This window comes from Alternaria arborescens (genome assembly GCF_004154835.1).
Source record: "Alternaria arborescens strain FERA 675 chromosome Unknown contig_27, whole genome shotgun sequence".
In the NCBI taxonomy this organism is placed as follows: Eukaryota; Fungi; Ascomycota; class Dothideomycetes; order Pleosporales; family Pleosporaceae; genus Alternaria; species Alternaria arborescens.
The window spans coordinates 195,956-212,549 of NW_021167882.1; the positions used below are offsets into that span (position 1 = coordinate 195,956).

At 52.1% G+C, this 16,594-nt stretch overlaps 9 protein-coding genes across 9 annotated transcripts; 4 read left to right on the forward strand and 5 right to left on the reverse strand.

Annotated features, from left to right (window-relative positions):
* Positions 1-35: 35 nt before the first annotated feature.
* AA0111_g9478 (E3 ubiquitin-protein ligase hel2) lies at positions 36-2,458 on the reverse strand (the record flags this gene model as incomplete). Its single annotated transcript, XM_028656040.1, has 2 exons — positions 36-1,719; positions 1,770-2,458. The coding sequence occupies 2 exons, from the start codon at positions 2,456-2,458 to the stop codon at positions 36-38; spliced, it is 2,373 nt and encodes a 790-aa protein (XP_028502929.1).
* A 408-nt stretch (positions 2,459-2,866) lies between these two features.
* Positions 2,867-3,452, reverse strand: AA0111_g9479 (hypothetical protein; the record flags this gene model as incomplete). Its single annotated transcript, XM_028656041.1, has 2 exons — positions 2,867-3,165; positions 3,212-3,452. The coding sequence occupies 2 exons, from the start codon at positions 3,450-3,452 to the stop codon at positions 2,867-2,869; spliced, it is 540 nt and encodes a 179-aa protein (XP_028502930.1).
* Positions 3,453-4,146: 694 nt separating this feature from the next.
* AA0111_g9480 (hypothetical protein) lies at positions 4,147-4,855 on the reverse strand (the record flags this gene model as incomplete). Its single annotated transcript, XM_028656043.1, has 2 exons — positions 4,147-4,715; positions 4,768-4,855. 2 exons carry the CDS (start codon positions 4,853-4,855, stop codon positions 4,147-4,149), a joined length of 657 nt encoding a protein of 218 aa, XP_028502957.1.
* Positions 4,856-5,077: 222 nt separating this feature from the next.
* Positions 5,078-6,466, forward strand: AA0111_g9481 (hypothetical protein; the record flags this gene model as incomplete). Its single annotated transcript, XM_028656044.1, has 1 exon — positions 5,078-6,466. One exon carries the CDS (start codon positions 5,078-5,080, stop codon positions 6,464-6,466), a length of 1,389 nt encoding a protein of 462 aa, XP_028502871.1.
* A 151-nt stretch (positions 6,467-6,617) lies between these two features.
* Positions 6,618-8,054, reverse strand: AA0111_g9482 (hypothetical protein; the record flags this gene model as incomplete). The annotated part of the gene is made up of 1 exon (XM_028656045.1): positions 6,618-8,054. One exon carries the CDS (start codon positions 8,052-8,054, stop codon positions 6,618-6,620), a length of 1,437 nt encoding a protein of 478 aa, XP_028502873.1.
* Positions 8,055-8,350: 296 nt separating this feature from the next.
* Positions 8,351-9,549, forward strand: AA0111_g9483 (hypothetical protein; the record flags this gene model as incomplete). The annotated part of the gene is made up of 2 exons (XM_028656046.1): positions 8,351-8,829; positions 8,886-9,549. 2 exons carry the CDS (start codon positions 8,351-8,353, stop codon positions 9,547-9,549), a joined length of 1,143 nt encoding a protein of 380 aa, XP_028502872.1.
* Positions 9,550-10,431: 882 nt separating this feature from the next.
* AA0111_g9484 (hypothetical protein) lies at positions 10,432-10,951 on the forward strand (the record flags this gene model as incomplete). Its single annotated transcript, XM_028656047.1, has 2 exons — positions 10,432-10,726; positions 10,779-10,951. 2 exons carry the CDS (start codon positions 10,432-10,434, stop codon positions 10,949-10,951), a joined length of 468 nt encoding a protein of 155 aa, XP_028502869.1.
* Positions 10,952-12,041: 1,090 nt separating this feature from the next.
* On the reverse strand, positions 12,042-13,608 carry AA0111_g9485 (hypothetical protein; the record flags this gene model as incomplete). Its single annotated transcript, XM_028656048.1, has 4 exons — positions 12,042-12,131; positions 12,186-12,418; positions 12,467-13,042; positions 13,107-13,608. The coding sequence occupies 4 exons, from the start codon at positions 13,606-13,608 to the stop codon at positions 12,042-12,044; spliced, it is 1,401 nt and encodes a 466-aa protein (XP_028502868.1).
* A 976-nt stretch (positions 13,609-14,584) lies between these two features.
* On the forward strand, positions 14,585-16,517 carry AA0111_g9486 (hypothetical protein; the record flags this gene model as incomplete). Its single annotated transcript, XM_028656049.1, has 2 exons — positions 14,585-15,042; positions 15,098-16,517. 2 exons carry the CDS (start codon positions 14,585-14,587, stop codon positions 16,515-16,517), a joined length of 1,878 nt encoding a protein of 625 aa, XP_028502956.1.
* Positions 16,518-16,594: the final 77 nt, after the last annotated feature.

Below are 16,594 nucleotides of genomic sequence, written 5' to 3' on the forward strand. Positions count from 1 at the left end.
GCTTGCTTATATCCTAGAACGCATATGATGGTTGCCTAACCCCATTGGAAGAGTGTTTGCTTTTTGCCCTTGTTACCCTTCTTCTTCCCTGCCGCACCGACATCCTCCAGAGCTGGCGTTGATGTTCCGCTGTTTGCCCCAGATGGGCCGGCCCAAGGATTGCTCACTGGTGTATTGCGACCGCTGTTATCGCGCGTTAGAGCGCGGCCAGTATATCCTGGACTGAAGAGTGTACTGGTGGGTTTTGCGGCTGCTGGGAGAGCAGGGAAGGCGTCCGCTCCAACGGGCTTCTTGTTTACATTTGTTGACGACGCAACTCGAGATGGCATGGGCGAAGGACGTGCGCTCGTTGCGGCAGACGAAGAAGCCCAAGGCGTCTGTCCAGGTTTCGCACCGACGCGACCTGCTGGCGCTGGTAGAGCTGGGAAAGGATTGCTCGACGATGCGTTCGACCAGCTGGCTTGCTGGTTGGCTGTAGATCGGGATGATTTAGCTGTTGAGCTCTTTAACTTCAGTACACGAGAGCCTCCCCGCACAGTTGATCCGCCGTTCAACGCTTGTTCTGTCGCGGAGCCCGGCAGTGAAGGGTAATCTTCGTTAATAGCCTTCCAGTCGTTCCACGCTTTCAAGAGACCTTCCCTCTTTGCTGGAATTTCAAAGATATCTGCCAACTCCTTGATCAGCTTTCCTATCTCCTTCGAGTTGGCGTCAAACAGTGCAAAGAATCCCTCGATCAGTTGCGCTGCCGACACGTTAGAGTTCCGATAGGCTGAAACTGCAGCTCTAAACTCCTGCAGCTTGATCGCGCTACCTCGAAGCATGTTTGTGGCTCGTTCCGTAACTGCGTTGTGGCGCAATAGTCGAGCCTGCTCCTGAGGTGTTTGTGGGACTGGGTTGACTGGTTGTTCGTTCACACTCAACTGAGCGACACCATTCGTGATATTGCCTGCAGCCGCTGGCGCCGGGCGCGAGGCTGTTACAGTGGGAGGTTCTGAGGCGCTTGGGGGAGGCCTGGCAGCGAACGCCTCGCCCGGAGTTGGTGCAGATAGTTGGCCACCGAAGGTTCTTCCAGTGACTGAATGAGTATTCTGAGCCTCCCTCTGCCTCTGGTAGGCGAGCTCTGCTCTGCTCAAAGGTTGCGCAGACGACGCAGGCACCGGCTCTGCGTTCGGATCTCGTCCACGTCCACGACCTCTGCCGCCCTCGCGTCTACGCTCATCTCGCCTGTTGTTACCCTGACTTTGGTCGTGCGGCGCTCTGATTTGGAAGCCAGACATGTCAACTCTGCGAGCATCTCGCAACGCGTCCTTGGAAAGACCGTTGGGATGCACTTCCAGCTGATGCGCCTTGAGATCCATCTCAGAATCAAACACGACGAATTTCTTCTCTAAGCATTCCCGGTCAGGACAAAGAAAGTGGTCCTTCCGGAAATGCACCTCAAGGGAGTCGTAGTTGACAAAATATTGCTGTTTTCTGCTCCCCCCTTCTCGGCGATCGCAAATGTGGCAGCGCTCGTGCTTGTCTCTGCAATGAGTGTAAAGCTCATCGTCGCCGTAGAAGCGCTGTCTGCAGAAGCCACATTCCGGATGTCCCTTGAAGCCACTCTGATCTATTGCTCCAGGGTTATCGTCGCCAAACTTCTGGTGCTTTCGCAAATCGGCCTGCGTGAATAGCTCGTGCTCGTGCGTGAAGACTTTCTTGTTTCGTGTACACAGGTCACTTCGGAAATGTTAGCGAATGCAGCAACACTGAGACTATGAAGTACATACCACATCATTTTCCCGTGCGCCGTCTTGACATGGCGATGCAAGTCTGGCCAGCCTAGGCAGGCGACGTCGCACTCGCTGTCAGGGCAATTGTACTGTAGCAACAATCGCGCGTCTTCGAAAACGCCAGAATTCTCAAAATGTATGCCTAAAGTGTCATCGGATCGGAAGAACTCGGCGGTTGAGAAGTCCTCGTAGTTCTTCTCTGCGTCGTCTGTGAGGATAACGTGGTCTGATTCTGTTCGGCAGTGCGCACAAGCTTTCGTCTTGTACAGGGCGCGCATTCGGATAGAGCAGATGTGGCATGTCCGGTGGTTGCAAGGAGCAACGGCTGTGTGCTGAACGGGCGAGGCGCAAATGAAGCAGACTTCGGCATCGTCGTCTTCATTGTCCGATTGCTGTAGGTTCGGCTTCGCGAGAGCAGCCGGAGCCTGTCCACTCTCTTCTGCCTCTATCGCAGGCGCCTTGCCCTTTTCTGGCGCATGTCCACCACGACCGCCCGCGCCATCTCTGTTGCCGCGACCTCGTCCACGGCTCTGAAAGCCGCCCCGTCCACGTCCCCTCCCCCCAAAGCTATCGTGGCCATCTTCTGCCCCGCCGTTTCCACCTCTGCTGCGTCCACGGCCTCTGCCTCCTCTCCGCTGTGGGCTTGCAGGCACTTGTGCGTTTTCTTGGGCACCAGTCGAGGCCATCGCGGGGTATAGGGTCTGGTTCCAGGGATGTGTACAGGGAATTAGTGGTATAGAGAGTGTCGAAGTCTTTTTTGGGGGGTGACGAGAGGCGAGTTATAGGCAGGCCAGCGAGGCCTCGTTCTACAATAGGCGTTTGGTGGTGGGTTGGCAAAAGCTACTTGCGATGACGATGTCCACAAGCGAATGGAAGTGGTCCCTGCTGAAACATGACTCAAGCACTTATAAATACTCCGAAGTGGCGCATTATTATGGCATACCCGGCGATGAGTCGAAATGATTTCGCTGTAATATCTCTACATGGTAGTGATTACGCCCTTATTGCTGCATCTTCTTGTACAGTAGACGATCTCCCAGTGGAGACTTTGACACATGCGTCATGAAATTCCCCGATGCCTAACTCGTCACATTTCACAGCTCACGTAGGCATCCCTCCTCCTCGTCGTACTCGTCGTAGTAGAATGACTTCAGCATCTCCTTGAATTCCGGCCCTCCACTACCACAAAAGTACTGTTGATTGATCCAGCCTTGCATGACGAGAATTTGATCAGTAAACTTCTCTGCGTCAAGATGAGCACGTTCAGTTTCGGTAGCCTTCTTCTCCAACTCGATCGGATCTTGATCGCTGTATGCCGATAGCTCGATCCTGAGTTTCTCGAGGTCCTTGGTGAGTTCGGCATGCTTCGAAATCAGTGTCTTCCGATCACCACCTATGAGTGGTGAGTGCGAATGCGATAAAGATACAGTAGTATCTACCTGTCTTCATGAGCATATCCTCATCCTCGGCGCGAGCCGCACCTGCATCATCTACCCTTGCCTGAAGCTCGTTTACTTCAGCATTGACCTTGTCGAACTCCTCTTGGGCTTTCTTGAGAGCTGTTTCTTTGGCTTTCTTCTCATCGGCTGGAAAGCTCCAGTACCAGTTACCGCTACCAATCTTCTCAACACGGATTTTGTTGTCATCTGAGAGTGCTTGGAGGTAGTCCTTAACTTGCATGCTGTTGATAGAGGAAACTTGCGGCAGTGTCTTCTCGAGATCTTTGATGCTGTGGGCCTGTGCCGTTTTGTGGAACCAGGCAAGAATAGAGGCCGCTTTCTGCGCGTTGGGTTGGGTTTTCGGAGCCTCCCAGAGTCAGTGAGTGCTTCAGCCGCTCCTATATCTGAACTGACCATATCCGCTTAGAAACGACAGATGCTCTTGCGAACCAGGTGAAATACAAACGATACACGAGAATTGATGACCGTGATAGACCGCGTGTAGATATTAGTTTCTCAAGAGTCTTCAACAGCTCTACATGGCGGATGTCTTCCTCAAGGAAGGCACGCCAAGGTGCCAGCCGTCGAAGAAGGTAGGCACGACCGCAATCAACTAGACCTTTGATCGCAACGCCACTTTTGCAGCATCCTGAGACTCTGTGGCTCCCTAGCTTCGGTATTGTCTATAGATTCGCATATTCGGGCCGAGAACACGAGCCTAAATGTATCTTGAGAGTTCAAAAGATACATCTTGCCCCGTTGTTGGCTTGCTGAGATATCGTCTTCGTCATCAAACGCCATGTTTTTGCCTCTTTCTTCCAAAAATCTCTCGATACTCTCACCGCAGGCAGAGACGGGGCTTCTGATCGTTAATCGCGTTCAACAGCCCCCTCTTCTGAGGTATGCAAGTCCATCTCCCGTTCACGTCGTTATGTTCACTCCAGCTCTTCCTCTGCCAAGTCGCCATGTGACTCCTCGTCAGATGAAGTCCACGTTTCTAAGCGTGCCCTTTCCTTCGCGCGCTGCTTCTCTTTACTAGCCTGGGCTTTCTTCTTGGCTCTAACGATAGCTCCTTCTTTCTTACCACCAGTACCCTGAGTCCACTGCTTCTGACGAGCAAGAACCTGCTCTTCGTCTTCCTCAGCTGCCTCAGTAAAAGCTAGATCGCCCGTCTCACCTAGCGCGCCTCGAGCAGTCTCTTCCATCAGGATACTTAGAGCAATCAGCGCAGATTCGTCCATACCTCTCCAAGTTCTTTGCATCATGCGGGGCCCCTTAGTCCTGGCCCATAGTGTTGATACGTAGGTCCTCAATACATCCGCGAGGTCGCCACTGGGAAGTTTTTGGTTTGCAGGCAACTTGGAGTGTGCAGGGTAATAATCGTCTTCCTCGTATCGCATAGGAGCATTCTTTCGCTTGAAGAGAACCTCATCCGGGCGCAGTGGTTTTCTGGATGCCTTTGGATCACGGATGTGGGCTATTAGACCGGTTCGAGCGACTTTGCCTTGAAGATTGTTAGGTTGTGCATTTTGATTGTTAATAAATGCGTCTCTTACGATGGACGGCATCGTAGACAGTAGCGCGTCGTTTTCGCGGTCTCTTCTTTACTTTTTGACGACGAGGCTCTTCATTATCAGTAGCCATTTGAGGTGGCTCTAATATAGCGCTGTGTCGTCGTTGTGTTGAAGCACAAGGGAGGGTTCAGGTAAGCGGCTTGCTCGACTGCAAGGCTTGAACGTTGTTGGTGAATGTCTTGCGACCAATGATCCCTGTCGCGTTGCGGATGCCTGGGCTACAACGTCATAATCCTCTGCGCACCCTCTCCTTCTTCTGTCGCCCCAAAGCACACAAAGCATGTAGTTGCATATGAGCACTCAACACGAGCTCGACCGCGCGTACGGCTTCATTCCCAACCATGTCCTCAAGCGCGGCTATGCCTCACGCCTCACATACGCGCTGCAACCGTCTCCTACCGTAGTCTTCAGCCAGCATCTACCGGCCCTCGATGATCCGCACGAGCGCATACCGGCGCATATATCCGGGGTGAATGCTTTAACCATCGACAAGTTTGAGGGGCGATATCTGCTCTCTGGAGGCGCAGACAGCTCGATTGCAGTATGGGATCTCGAGGCGCAGACTGCGGCAACCGAGGCAGGAGACACCTATCTCCCCCTCACGGCGGTGAACAAGACGAGTGAAGAGCACAAGTTAGGCATCACGCAAATACAGTTCTACCCCTTTGATTCTCTGGCATTCCTTACATCATCGTACGACCACACCGTCAAGCTCTACTCCAGCGAAACGCTTGCGCCGTCTGCGTCTTTCAACCTCGATTCCGTCGTGTATAACATCTCGCTCTCGCCCATCGCCTCGCATCTCCTTGTCGCATGCGCGACGCAAAATCCGAATGTGCGTCTCGTCGATCTTCGCTCAGGCGCCACGACACACAGTCTTGCAGGCCACTCTGGCGCGATCCTCTCTACAGCATGGAGCCCTGTGCGCGAACATATTCTTGTCAGTGGAGCTACAGATGGCAGCATACGCTTCTGGGATGTACGCCGCAGTGTAGGTGAATTGGGTGTACTGGACCTCGAAGATTCAGTCGGGGTACTTGGGAAATCTACGTCCTTTACTCGCAACTCGACCAACGCACAGGCGCACAGAGACGCTGTGAATGGGCTCGTATGGACCGAGGATGGCAAGCACCTAGTATCCTGCGGGCACGATGCGCGAGTACGCGTGTGGGACACGGATACTGGTGCCAATACCCTAGCAAACTTTGGCCCCATGGTCAAAAACTCTGGTCTTGCGCCTCGCATTCCCGTTCTTGCGCCAGTGCAAAATCTCCAGCCCGGTGCTGATCTCATGTTCTATCCTAACGAGCACGAGATCCTTACCTATGAGCTCTTTGACGGTAAGCTGATCCGTCGACTACGCCGCTCACAGCAGCCTCAGACGAACACTTCATCCAACGCGTCTGGAGCAGCAGCAGCAGCAAAGGGACAGCGTAACGTCAAGGACAGAATCACAAGTCTGGCCTGGCGACCACACCACGTGGAGATGTACTCTGCCCATGCTGATGGCAGTATTGCGACATGGAAGCCAAGAACAGAAGAAGATGCCGAATTAGACGATGAAGAGGAACTCGAACGGGAAGAGAAGGAGGTAGACAAGAAGCGAAAGAGAGGCGTACTAGACGAAATATACCAGGGATTGACGAAGAAGCAGATTACATTTGGCAACATGGGCTTGTAGCTCAATAGTAATAACATTTAAAACAAGATGAATTGAAATCGCTCAGGTCATTAATTACAATAGATGCTTTCCGCTACGTCTCTTCATATCTCCATAGCATGCGTCGTAAACTAGTCTCTTCTGGGTGTGTAGTATCTAGCTTCGTACTCACTTACTCAGACCCAAAATTCGGTAATCGAGCAGGAACAAATGCCTCTCCATCATCATCTTCTCCTCTCCTGTCTTCCCTCACCTCTTCCTTGATAGACAAGGGTCGGTTCGGCGTGACAGCCTTGCTCGAATAGTCACTCTCATCAACATAAAACCCACTACTATCGGGCATCGTCTGGCTATCTACGAAACTGGGAAATGGCATCGAGCCGCTCTGGTCAGCCGCAGGCGCAGTTTCGCCAGCGGGCGTGCGTACAAGCGGCGATACAGTCGAGTTCACAGTCGCCATTGCATGAGCTGGCGACAAGGAGCGAGGCGTACTGGATTTGGTAGAGAGGGCTTTTTGGTCGGGGACTAGGCCACGCTTGACGGCGAGCTGTTGGGCTTCTTGACGCTTGCGGTGGACTTCCATTTCTTCCTCTAGACGCAGGCGTTCCTCTTCTTTTTGTAGTTGGTCGAGAGTGGGGACTTCTTCGATGGTTTCGGAGGCGGAGCGCTGGGTCAATGGTGGTTTATCTGAGTTGCTTGTGTTGCGCGAAGAGACAGTTCGGGTGGATGCGCGTGATGCAGAGGGCCGCTTGCTCTTACTTGAGCGTGCCTTGTTGTTGCTGGTGCTATCTTCGTTCCACTGGCCTGTGGTACGTCGCTCGAGCGCGATGGTGAACTCGTCATCGAGCGGTACCGCGTCTTCAAGCTCGTCTTCGCTGGGGAAGATATCGCCTCTAGAACTCAGCGAGTCGGTCGTGTGTCCCGATGTTTGCGTGTTGCTTCTCTGCCTGCGATGTCCCTTGTTCTCGGGCCCCTCGAGAGCATCCTCATCACTGTCGTCGATCAGCGGCTGTTCCTCTTCCAGACTCCTTCGCATTGCGCCCGGGTGCTCTGTGAGGTCTGCCGCCGATGGCTTGTATCGCAGTCCCCGACCCCCAATCTTCCAAGGCAGTCGTCCCAGGAAGCCAAAGTAAGAAGAACTTGGGATGAGAGTCGGGTCCTGGGCGCCGTCTCGCGGCAGCGTCATGCTTTTGCGCCGCGGCGTATTGTATCTCGGATCGCGATTTCGCTGTCCATAAGTCATGCCGCTCTGTCGGCCAGGCTGCGCCGTTGCGCCATAGTTGGCCGCGCCGCCGAGAAAGCGGTCGAGGTTGTCGGTGCCCCAGCCCAAAAGACTGTCGTTCTCGTCGTCCTCCCAGTCGTCGTAGAAGTCGAAGCTGACTTCTGCCCGGCCGCGTGATCGTCCGCGATTGCGCCGGCGGTCGTTGTGCGCTGGGAAGCATGGCGCCGTACACGCATTGACGCATTGGGTGATGGACGAGAAGCATGGGTTGACGTAGCGCTGGGTGAAGCCGTATATGTTCTCTTGCGCCGATTCGTTTGCGTGCTCGAGATTCTCCGTAATCTGGTGGAGCGTGCGATTCCACCTGGGGTCGCTGCGACGGTACATGATGGCGATGACGACAGCGAGGGCTCTTGCTCAGTGAGGTTTCGTGGGTTATTGCGGGTAGCAGCAAGATGCTGCGATGCGACAGCGCATTGGCTTCAACACAGAAACAAACACATAACCTTTCGGGACAAATTGAGGTATGACGACGTGGTAGATGAGATGCGGCTCGGTTGGGCATTCTAGCCTTCAGAATCCCCAGCCTTGCGTCCCAGCGTTGCAGCACCCCACATCCAGCCTTTCACCCCCACAGTCTTGCTGCTTTCGGCACACTTTTCCGACAAACTCTACCATGCACCATGCGATACATCCGCTTCCTCAAAAGTCCCCGGGTTGTCACTGACAAAACCACGGCGAGAAAGCAAGTCAGCTGCCTCATTACCATCACATCGGATCTTGGAGATTCTTTTCTTCCTTACGACATCCGGCTAGCAGCAGAGCTGTTGGCGACTGCAGATTCGCAAGAAGATGTGCTACTATGGTCGACCGTGCAGTGGACGGCCGGCATGCGGAGTCTGCCCATCACATTCCCCCTCCCCAGGTCTCGGGCATCATGGTCCCATTTGCGAGTAAGAGTGGGCGGGGAGCCGAAACGAATTCACGATGAGCTTGCAACCATATCCGACTCTGACGCTCGAGGTGTCGTGTCTGCCTGGAGTCCGCCATTCACGTCTGATGTAGATGCTCCAAAGTTAGTGGAAAGGCGGTTCAAGCTCCTAGATGGACCAATTACTACCATCTGGGAGGAGACAGGAGAGAGCATTGCAAGACATTTATGGTATATATTTTCAGTTTGTGAGGTGTCGAACCGTAAGCACTGACTTGGACGTACAGGGACGCTGGTATCACGCTCTCGTGTCAAATAACAGCACTGACAACCCCAAACTCCGATCTAGCTAAAGCATTGCTACCGTCTGTATCCAAACCACGCTTGAATGTCCTCGAATTGGGTACTGGCTGCGGAATGGTTGGTATCGCAATCGCTCAAACCATCTCGAACTCCAAAGTCCTCCTAACCGACCTTCAAGAGGCCAGAGAGATTGTAGAGCGTAATATGCACTATGCTATCGAAGCACCAGGCGCGTCACTAGATTTCATGGAGCTGGACTGGGATGCAGATCTGCCTGATATTTTGCAGTCTACCTCAGAACAGCTTGATCTTGTAGTCGCGGCTGATTGCACATACAATCCAGATAGCAGGTATGGCTTTCTCTTACGTCATCCCATATGTTTGATAAAATCAAGGAACAAGGTTGATCTAACGTCCATCTACAGCCCAGCATTGGTGAATACTCTGACACGACTGGTCAAAGCAAGCCCAGAAATCGTTGTTGCTATCGCAATGAAGATGCGTCATTCGAGCGAGGAAGTCTTCTTCGAACTCATGGAAGATGCAGGATTCATAAAGAAAACCCAAATCGAATTTCCGTTACCGGGAGATGTAGAGATCGGTGAAGAGATTGTCTACCTCCATGTTTACAAGGCTGCCACGACGTAGTAGCCTGCAACCATCATGCGCAGCTAAGTCAGGCCAAGACACGACGAGTTAGTGGAAACCAGACGAAAAACGTCCTTCTTGGGATCCTACTTGTGGACAGCCATTACAAAGAAAGAGAAAATAAGAGAAATTGTACAGCCATGTCGAGTTGAACATGACCGCTTCAGCCAAGGGTTGTACGGAGGCTAGCAGAGTGAAGATCTTACCTGGTTGTATAGGACTACACGCGTACAAAATCGAACCCCTCCAAAAACAAAAGAGGGTTGGTTGCCATTGGTTACAACATACTGACGTTATGCATGTTCACATGAGCTCCTTGCCCGATGTGTTCAACACGAGCAGATTCCCGGACGGTGCAGTATCGTGCATGTACCTAAGTTCCATTGGATCGCGCACTGGAGCCATGTCGATATATCAAGCTACCGCCGACGGGTTACCCCTTCCCAGCTTCCGCACTAGAGTACCGCCAACGTTTCGTTGCCAACGCCTTCCCTGATGGATGATATGCTTGTACCTGACAAGCTCCGCTTTAGGGCTACACCTAGCGTGGCATTCGTCGATCACGAAGTCGGGAAAACTGGATACGCAGGCTGCATAGGATGTCTTCTTCATTGACCGCATTGTCGAATACGAATTCTCTCGTAGTTTTTAAGGCAATCTAAACCTTCTCCACACCGTCAGGAACGCCGGTGGGTACCATTCTGATGGCCGAGGTTGCGCCATTCTTTACCATGTTGGACTCAGCACTGACAGTATGGAAATAGCCATGAACTTGTGTAGTTGTCTTGCCCGTCTCCAAGATCATCATCAAATTCTAAATCTCAGCTGAACTGACTCTCATCCCACCACAAACATCGAAAGTCCTCAAACTCGAACATCAGGATGTACGCCTCTATCCTTTCTCTCGCCCTTGCCATTGCACCCGCCGTACTCGCAGCTACTCCCTCCAACTACGGCGGCTGGAATATCGCTATTGAGGACAACAACTTTGAGTACGGCTACCGTTCCACCCACGTCGATGTTTTATATATCGACGCCAACACTGCAGGTGGTGAGCCCGTCGCCGCTGGCTGCCAGACTATCAAAAGGCCCGGTGCGGCTTCAGCAGATACTGGATGCGCTCCTGCCAGTTTCAACTACACCTTGGACGGCGACGTCGGTGTTGCCGGATCATACTGTAAGCGAACCTTTACCGCCTCTCCAACATGTGAGACTGACTTTATTCACAGCGTTTGCGCTTGAGCAGACCGTAACGCTCAATGGCACCGAGGTCACTGTACATGGTGCCAAGCTGATCGAAATTAAGTGCACTCCTCATTCCGAAGATGACTTGCCATACACGCAGTGCAAGGGTAATGCTATTGTTAGAGTGGATAAGGCCGGAGATGAGATCATTGACTAGGCGCTGAAGTATTGTGCTGCATATTTGTACTGGGATCGAGTGCACATGCTGTATTGTTGATGGCATGTATTCTTTCAGTATTGGACCCGTGGTTAATATGATTAGGAACTTTATATGTGCATACTTCAGATTATTTCCTCGAATAGAATATAGACTTTACGAATTTCAGCAAAAAGTCTGGAGCCTCAACACATGCTTGGCTGTCATGGTGATGGCAAGGCTGCCTCGGGCAAAGCTTGTAAGTTTATTACGTCCAATCATTGTAGGCTTGCATACAAGAAGCAAGAAGGGCCATTGCTCACACTACTCCACTATCCTTCCAAGCTATACTCCAAAACTGCCTCATACAGCAACTAACGTGGGGTCCGTCGAACCTAGCACTAACAGCCACTAACGACGCTGGTAAGCACTTCTGGCACTAGCCTTGCAGACTACGCCGCTACGCCGCAGACTAGCATATGAACGGGCTAAACAAAGCGTGAAAATGGTGTGAGGTTTAGGGTGTCAGTGGCTTGGCAACATCAGGTAAGAGGCCGATGTAAGTGTGGCGTGATAATCTTGGAAACAAAAGTGGAAGCGTGTTGGTGGCTTTATCTGGAGTGAGACGATACAAAGATAAAGCCAAGAAAGATTATCTTCGTGACAGAACGTCCAGTTGTAAAAGTCTCACGTTCTCTATTGTATAGGTAAGGCTTGGTTTGCTACTTATCAACAGAGCTCTTTGCTTGCGCATCGAGTTATAGCTTATCGGCCTCATCGTGCTACAATGCTGCGTGGCTGCATTCAGATTAGAATCTTCCACAGCCTTGTAGTCGACATTTAGTAAGGCCTGGTATGTCTCTGCTATTTGGGGGTTGACATTCACTATCTGAAATTTGAGTGTACCTCTAACTGCGCACGTTACATGTTCATTATGCACACCGCATTGATAACGACCATTTGGAAAGGCCACAACCATTTTATATACAGTCTATCATGCTATTTACAGTAGATTACAAGTCCCGCAACCGATTACAGTACTAGGTTGTGCTGGCGACAAGTTCAAGCATGTGTTGATTCCACCCCGAGTACAGCGTGTAGAGCGATTTGTTTAAGGCGATATTTTGTAAGTCAGGCGACGTGATTTAGTTATAAAGGAGTTGATGGCGTCAGTGAGTTGGTGGGACGACTTTGTGCTTGCCTGTAGGAGTCCATTAATATCGCGATGGTTGTTCATGGAACCAAGTAAACTTACGTCTGTGTCACCGTCTGGCGTAGCGGCACGGTTTACAATGGCCTTCTCGCTCTCAGTGAGGAAAGTCTTGATGGAGTTGCTGGAAGATATGTGTATCGTGTTGCCGTAGCCATCGTATTCTTCAGTCTCCTGGGCGGGGTTCTGAGCGGCTTGCTGTCGAGCTGCTTGCGCACGTCTTCTGTTCGATCTCATTACCCAGACTACACCCAAAGCAATAAGGATGGCAATAAATCCTTTGTTAATGTTAGCCTCACTCTGATGAAATGTGGACATCTACCTACCAAGAACGCCGAAAAGGATGAATAAAGATCTTGCTAGAGGTGTCAAGCCGCTCTGCGGCTCGACACTGACGGCTGTAGCCAGGCTCGAAGGTGTAGCCGATCCAACTACTAAAGAGGATGCCGAGAGCGATAAGGATGCCGATTGTGGTGCAGTGACAGCTAGTGGAGCGGGCACGGTTTGTGTAGTTGTTTGAGCATCTTCTTTGCCTTGTGCAGTTCTTGTAATCGTGACAAAAGTAAGAACAGGAGGCAGCGTTGAGGAGCTTGTCGTTGTCGAAGATTCTGTTGACGACGAAGTAGAGATAGTCAATGTGGGCGGTAAAGAGAAAGAAACCGTAGAGACATCGATGGTACTCGAGATGGTTGCGCTCGTGGTTGACGAAGTCTGTGCGATAGTCGAAGCAGAATCACTCAGGATTGTCAATGAGGCTACTGCAGCATCTGCTGTAGGTTTCGGTTGCTTCTTCCCTGGCATAGGCTTCTCTACTGTCATCGCAGAAGTCGAAGGGGTCGCTAACGAACTTTCAGGAGCTGCGGTCGGCATTACTGCGGGTGCGGTCACCAAGAGAGGATCCTCTGTAGAAAGGAAGATAGGAAGTCAGTGTTTGTCTCACACGTATATAATCCGACCTGGACGTACCTTGATTCATTCCGGGAACCGTCACTAACAATGGGTCCTCTTGATTCATGCCTGGAAGCGCTTCTTCATTTATCTTCGCGCCAGAGTCTACAAGAAATGCTGGCACCGTAGTTGAAGCCGCTCGTATGGTACTTGTTCCATTAATATTGACATCGGCTTGAGCGGTGAGGGTGGGTCTGACGGCAAACGCTACCAGCTCAGGCAGAGCAGTCAAGGTAGCATCCGTTGATATCGAGGGTATAGATATAGCTTGGAGGATCGTTTCTTCTATACCGACAGGCGTCGGCATGGCTAGAGATGAAAACTGTTCGGTCCGCGATGACAGTATTTCCTCCGTCTCGGTGGGTAGAGTTGTCGGCTGTGGTGGTGATTTGGGCGGCTGTCCTTCCCACGTTCCGTTCATGATCGCATCCGATTGTTGAAGTCTTGTCCCGCCTCTGCGCTTGTTCGTATCTCTAACCTTTTCTTCACGATCCTCAGCTACGACGAACGCAGCTGCCATTCTTGGAACATCACGGCGTACCAGCACCGGTCGGATTTCATATGGTCTGCTCGGTGCAGCCATAGCAAGGGGGAATTCCCATAAAGGCGACGAACATTCACAGCATGCAACGATGTTGAAGCGGCGGTAATGCGGGCGCCAGACCCCAGCCGGCTAACAATGGTTCCATACAAAAAGTATGAGATCCCTGATCCAAAAACGTGTTGAAGCTGGTGAACGTTTCGGCATGGACAACAACTTGGGGCGATGGTTGGTCGGGGGAATGTCCGCCATAACCTTTTGCTACCAAACAAGGTGATCACGATCCCTGCACCATGAGGATGTGTGGCTTTTTTGAGACTATGAAATGCACCAGTCCATTCGTTTGGGAGATCGTGTCCACTTGATGCGGATTCTCCAAACGTGCGCTTGTTTCGTAGGAGAAGCGAAAGTTTATGGCGACACTCGAAACGTAGCGCATGCGACGGGAACTTCGAGACCGGTCTGAAGATCGAGTGCCACGAGGACGGCCGCGTGGTATGGAGATGGTTCATGGGGGAGGCCCGGTTAATGACACAAGAAAAGGAATGGTAGCCTCGCTGTCAACTCATATAGATCAAATGGCTTGTACCTTGGATAAAACACCAACATATTGTTGATTCCTGCCCTGAAAAGTCGTTGTCAGCTCCTCCTGTCTTGCTCGCAATTGGAAACAATAGTGAGATGCAACTCATGGTTATGGAATTGTCGCGACATGTTCGGAGTTGCAGAATGATAGGGCTGGATGTCTAGCTTGTGGTGGTATCGGAGCCACCTGCGTATCTGAGGCCTGTGGCGCGGCAGAGTGGAGTCGATGATGCTTGCCGTGCGCCACTTTGGTCCTAAGTCAATAGTCTCTTCTCGTATACCCATCGCGTGTATTTTCGGTATCATTTTCAACATGATAGTCGCGTATGTATAGCCGCTGTCGTTGTTCTTTTCCCATCTGTACCCCCGAATGGCAGCACGCGACACTCCCGATCGCGTGGTTCTGGAGACCATCGACCTAGAGCATGGGACCAAACGCGATGACAACCGCGATCGAGTTACACCGAGTGGCCAGAGCACAGAACTTGTCGCACCGCACCGCCAGTCTCGCCGTACCCCGCCATGGACAAGGAAGTTGGGGGAATGTACGCCAGCACCTGTCGCCCGTTGGGGCTGGAAGGTGGTCGAGTGGGTGAAGGGGCCGAAGCCGCCGAGCAGATACACCATCACGCCTTTTCTTGAGCGCTGGCAAACACTGCCTGTCCGCTTGCTCGCGCGGCTGCCAGAGTGGGTACGCATTTGCATCTACGCTATCGCATGTGTTGTATGGATTGTCACGTTCGCTGTAGTCGTCAGTGATGGTGGGCTTCCTTCTGACATTGGAGGGTTCGGAGCGCCGGTAAAGCTGTCGTGTGTCAACAACCTGTGGTATGGCCTCTCCTCTTATACCCCAAGCTATCGTGACTGTGCTGATCGTCGCCAGGCCATCCCCAGAAAGCTGTGGGCCCGACGGCCGTAATTGCTTCCCCTTCTCCAATGCTTCGTTTGCCTTCAACTGCCCCGCCGGATGCTCGAGCGCCCAAGTGCTCAACCCTCGCGCAATCGGACCGCAAGTCATAAACTACCGATCCTTGGTCGTTGGAGGTGCTCCAGGTCCTGAGAGTGATGCGTTGGTATATCGCGGAGACTCGTTCATTTGCTCAGCGGCTATTCACGCTGGAGTCATCAGCGATGGCTACGGTGGCTGTGGTGTCGTTTCTCTAATAGGAGAACGAGACAGTTTCGGCGCTGTTACACGGCATGGCATAAGCAGTATTGGCTTTGACTCGCACTTTCCAATGGCATTCACATTTGATCAGGCTTCGGCCAAATGTGAGGATCCGCGCTGGAACCTGCTTATCCTCTCGACAATCTTTACTGCTCTGTTCGGCATCTTCACCACAAGTCCTGTCACCTTTTTTGCGCCCATTTTTACAATATTGTTCTTCCAGACTGGTATGGCATCGGATCCGCCTTCGTACTCGAACTACGCCTCCTTGGCTTCTACAACACTCGGCCGCTTCTTGCCCGCTGCGTTAGCTGCCGCCCTCTTCTATCAATTCAGTGTCCGCAAATCCCTGCGCAATTGCAAGGCACAAGTTGAAAAGACCGTGCTCTGGGTAGGTGGGGCTTGGGTTGGCGCACTAGGGAACTATACGTTTGAACGTATACCCATACAGCGGCTCACAGGAAACGACATCCGCCAACAACCGGGCGCTATCACAGCATTGGTAATCATTGTACTTATCCTGTTCGCTGTTGTTCTATACCAAGCATGGTGCTTCCGCAGGGAAGGGCGACTGCCACGCTATCTTGCATTATATGCTACACTAGGCCTTGGCCTGGGCATACTCGCTGCTATGCCGAAACTCACACTTAGGATACACCACTACATCATTGCTCTCTTACTCCTTCCAGGCACCGCGCTACAGACCCGCGTGAGCTTGTTGTGCCAAGGTCTGCTGGTCGGACTGTTCGTTAATGGTGTTGCACGATGGGACTTCGATTCCATCCTACAAACGGCAGCGGCGTTACGAGGGGATGGACAGCTCGGGTCGGGTATCCCAGCTATCCTTGAGCCTGTCATTAATGGCTCGAGCATCACCTTCGCATGGGAGAGCCTACTCCGCGGATACCAGGGCGTGAGTGTGGTGGTCAACGATGTAGAGAGATATCGTGGCTCTGGTGGGAGTGATGAAGGCAACTTCACTTGGAGTCGGTCAGACGGTGGGCAGGATGAATATTTCCGGTTTGGATTTATTAGCTACCAGTTGTTCGGCAGCGTAGCATACAGCGACTTCACTAGAGCAGGCACATGGTTCTCAAATGGGACCTGGGGTGGAATTCCGCCAGGTCGTACATGAATAGAAAATCAACTGATCGTCCCCAAACAATGTATACGCTCTCTCCATACATAGACTGTTTACGGAAATAATCTGGC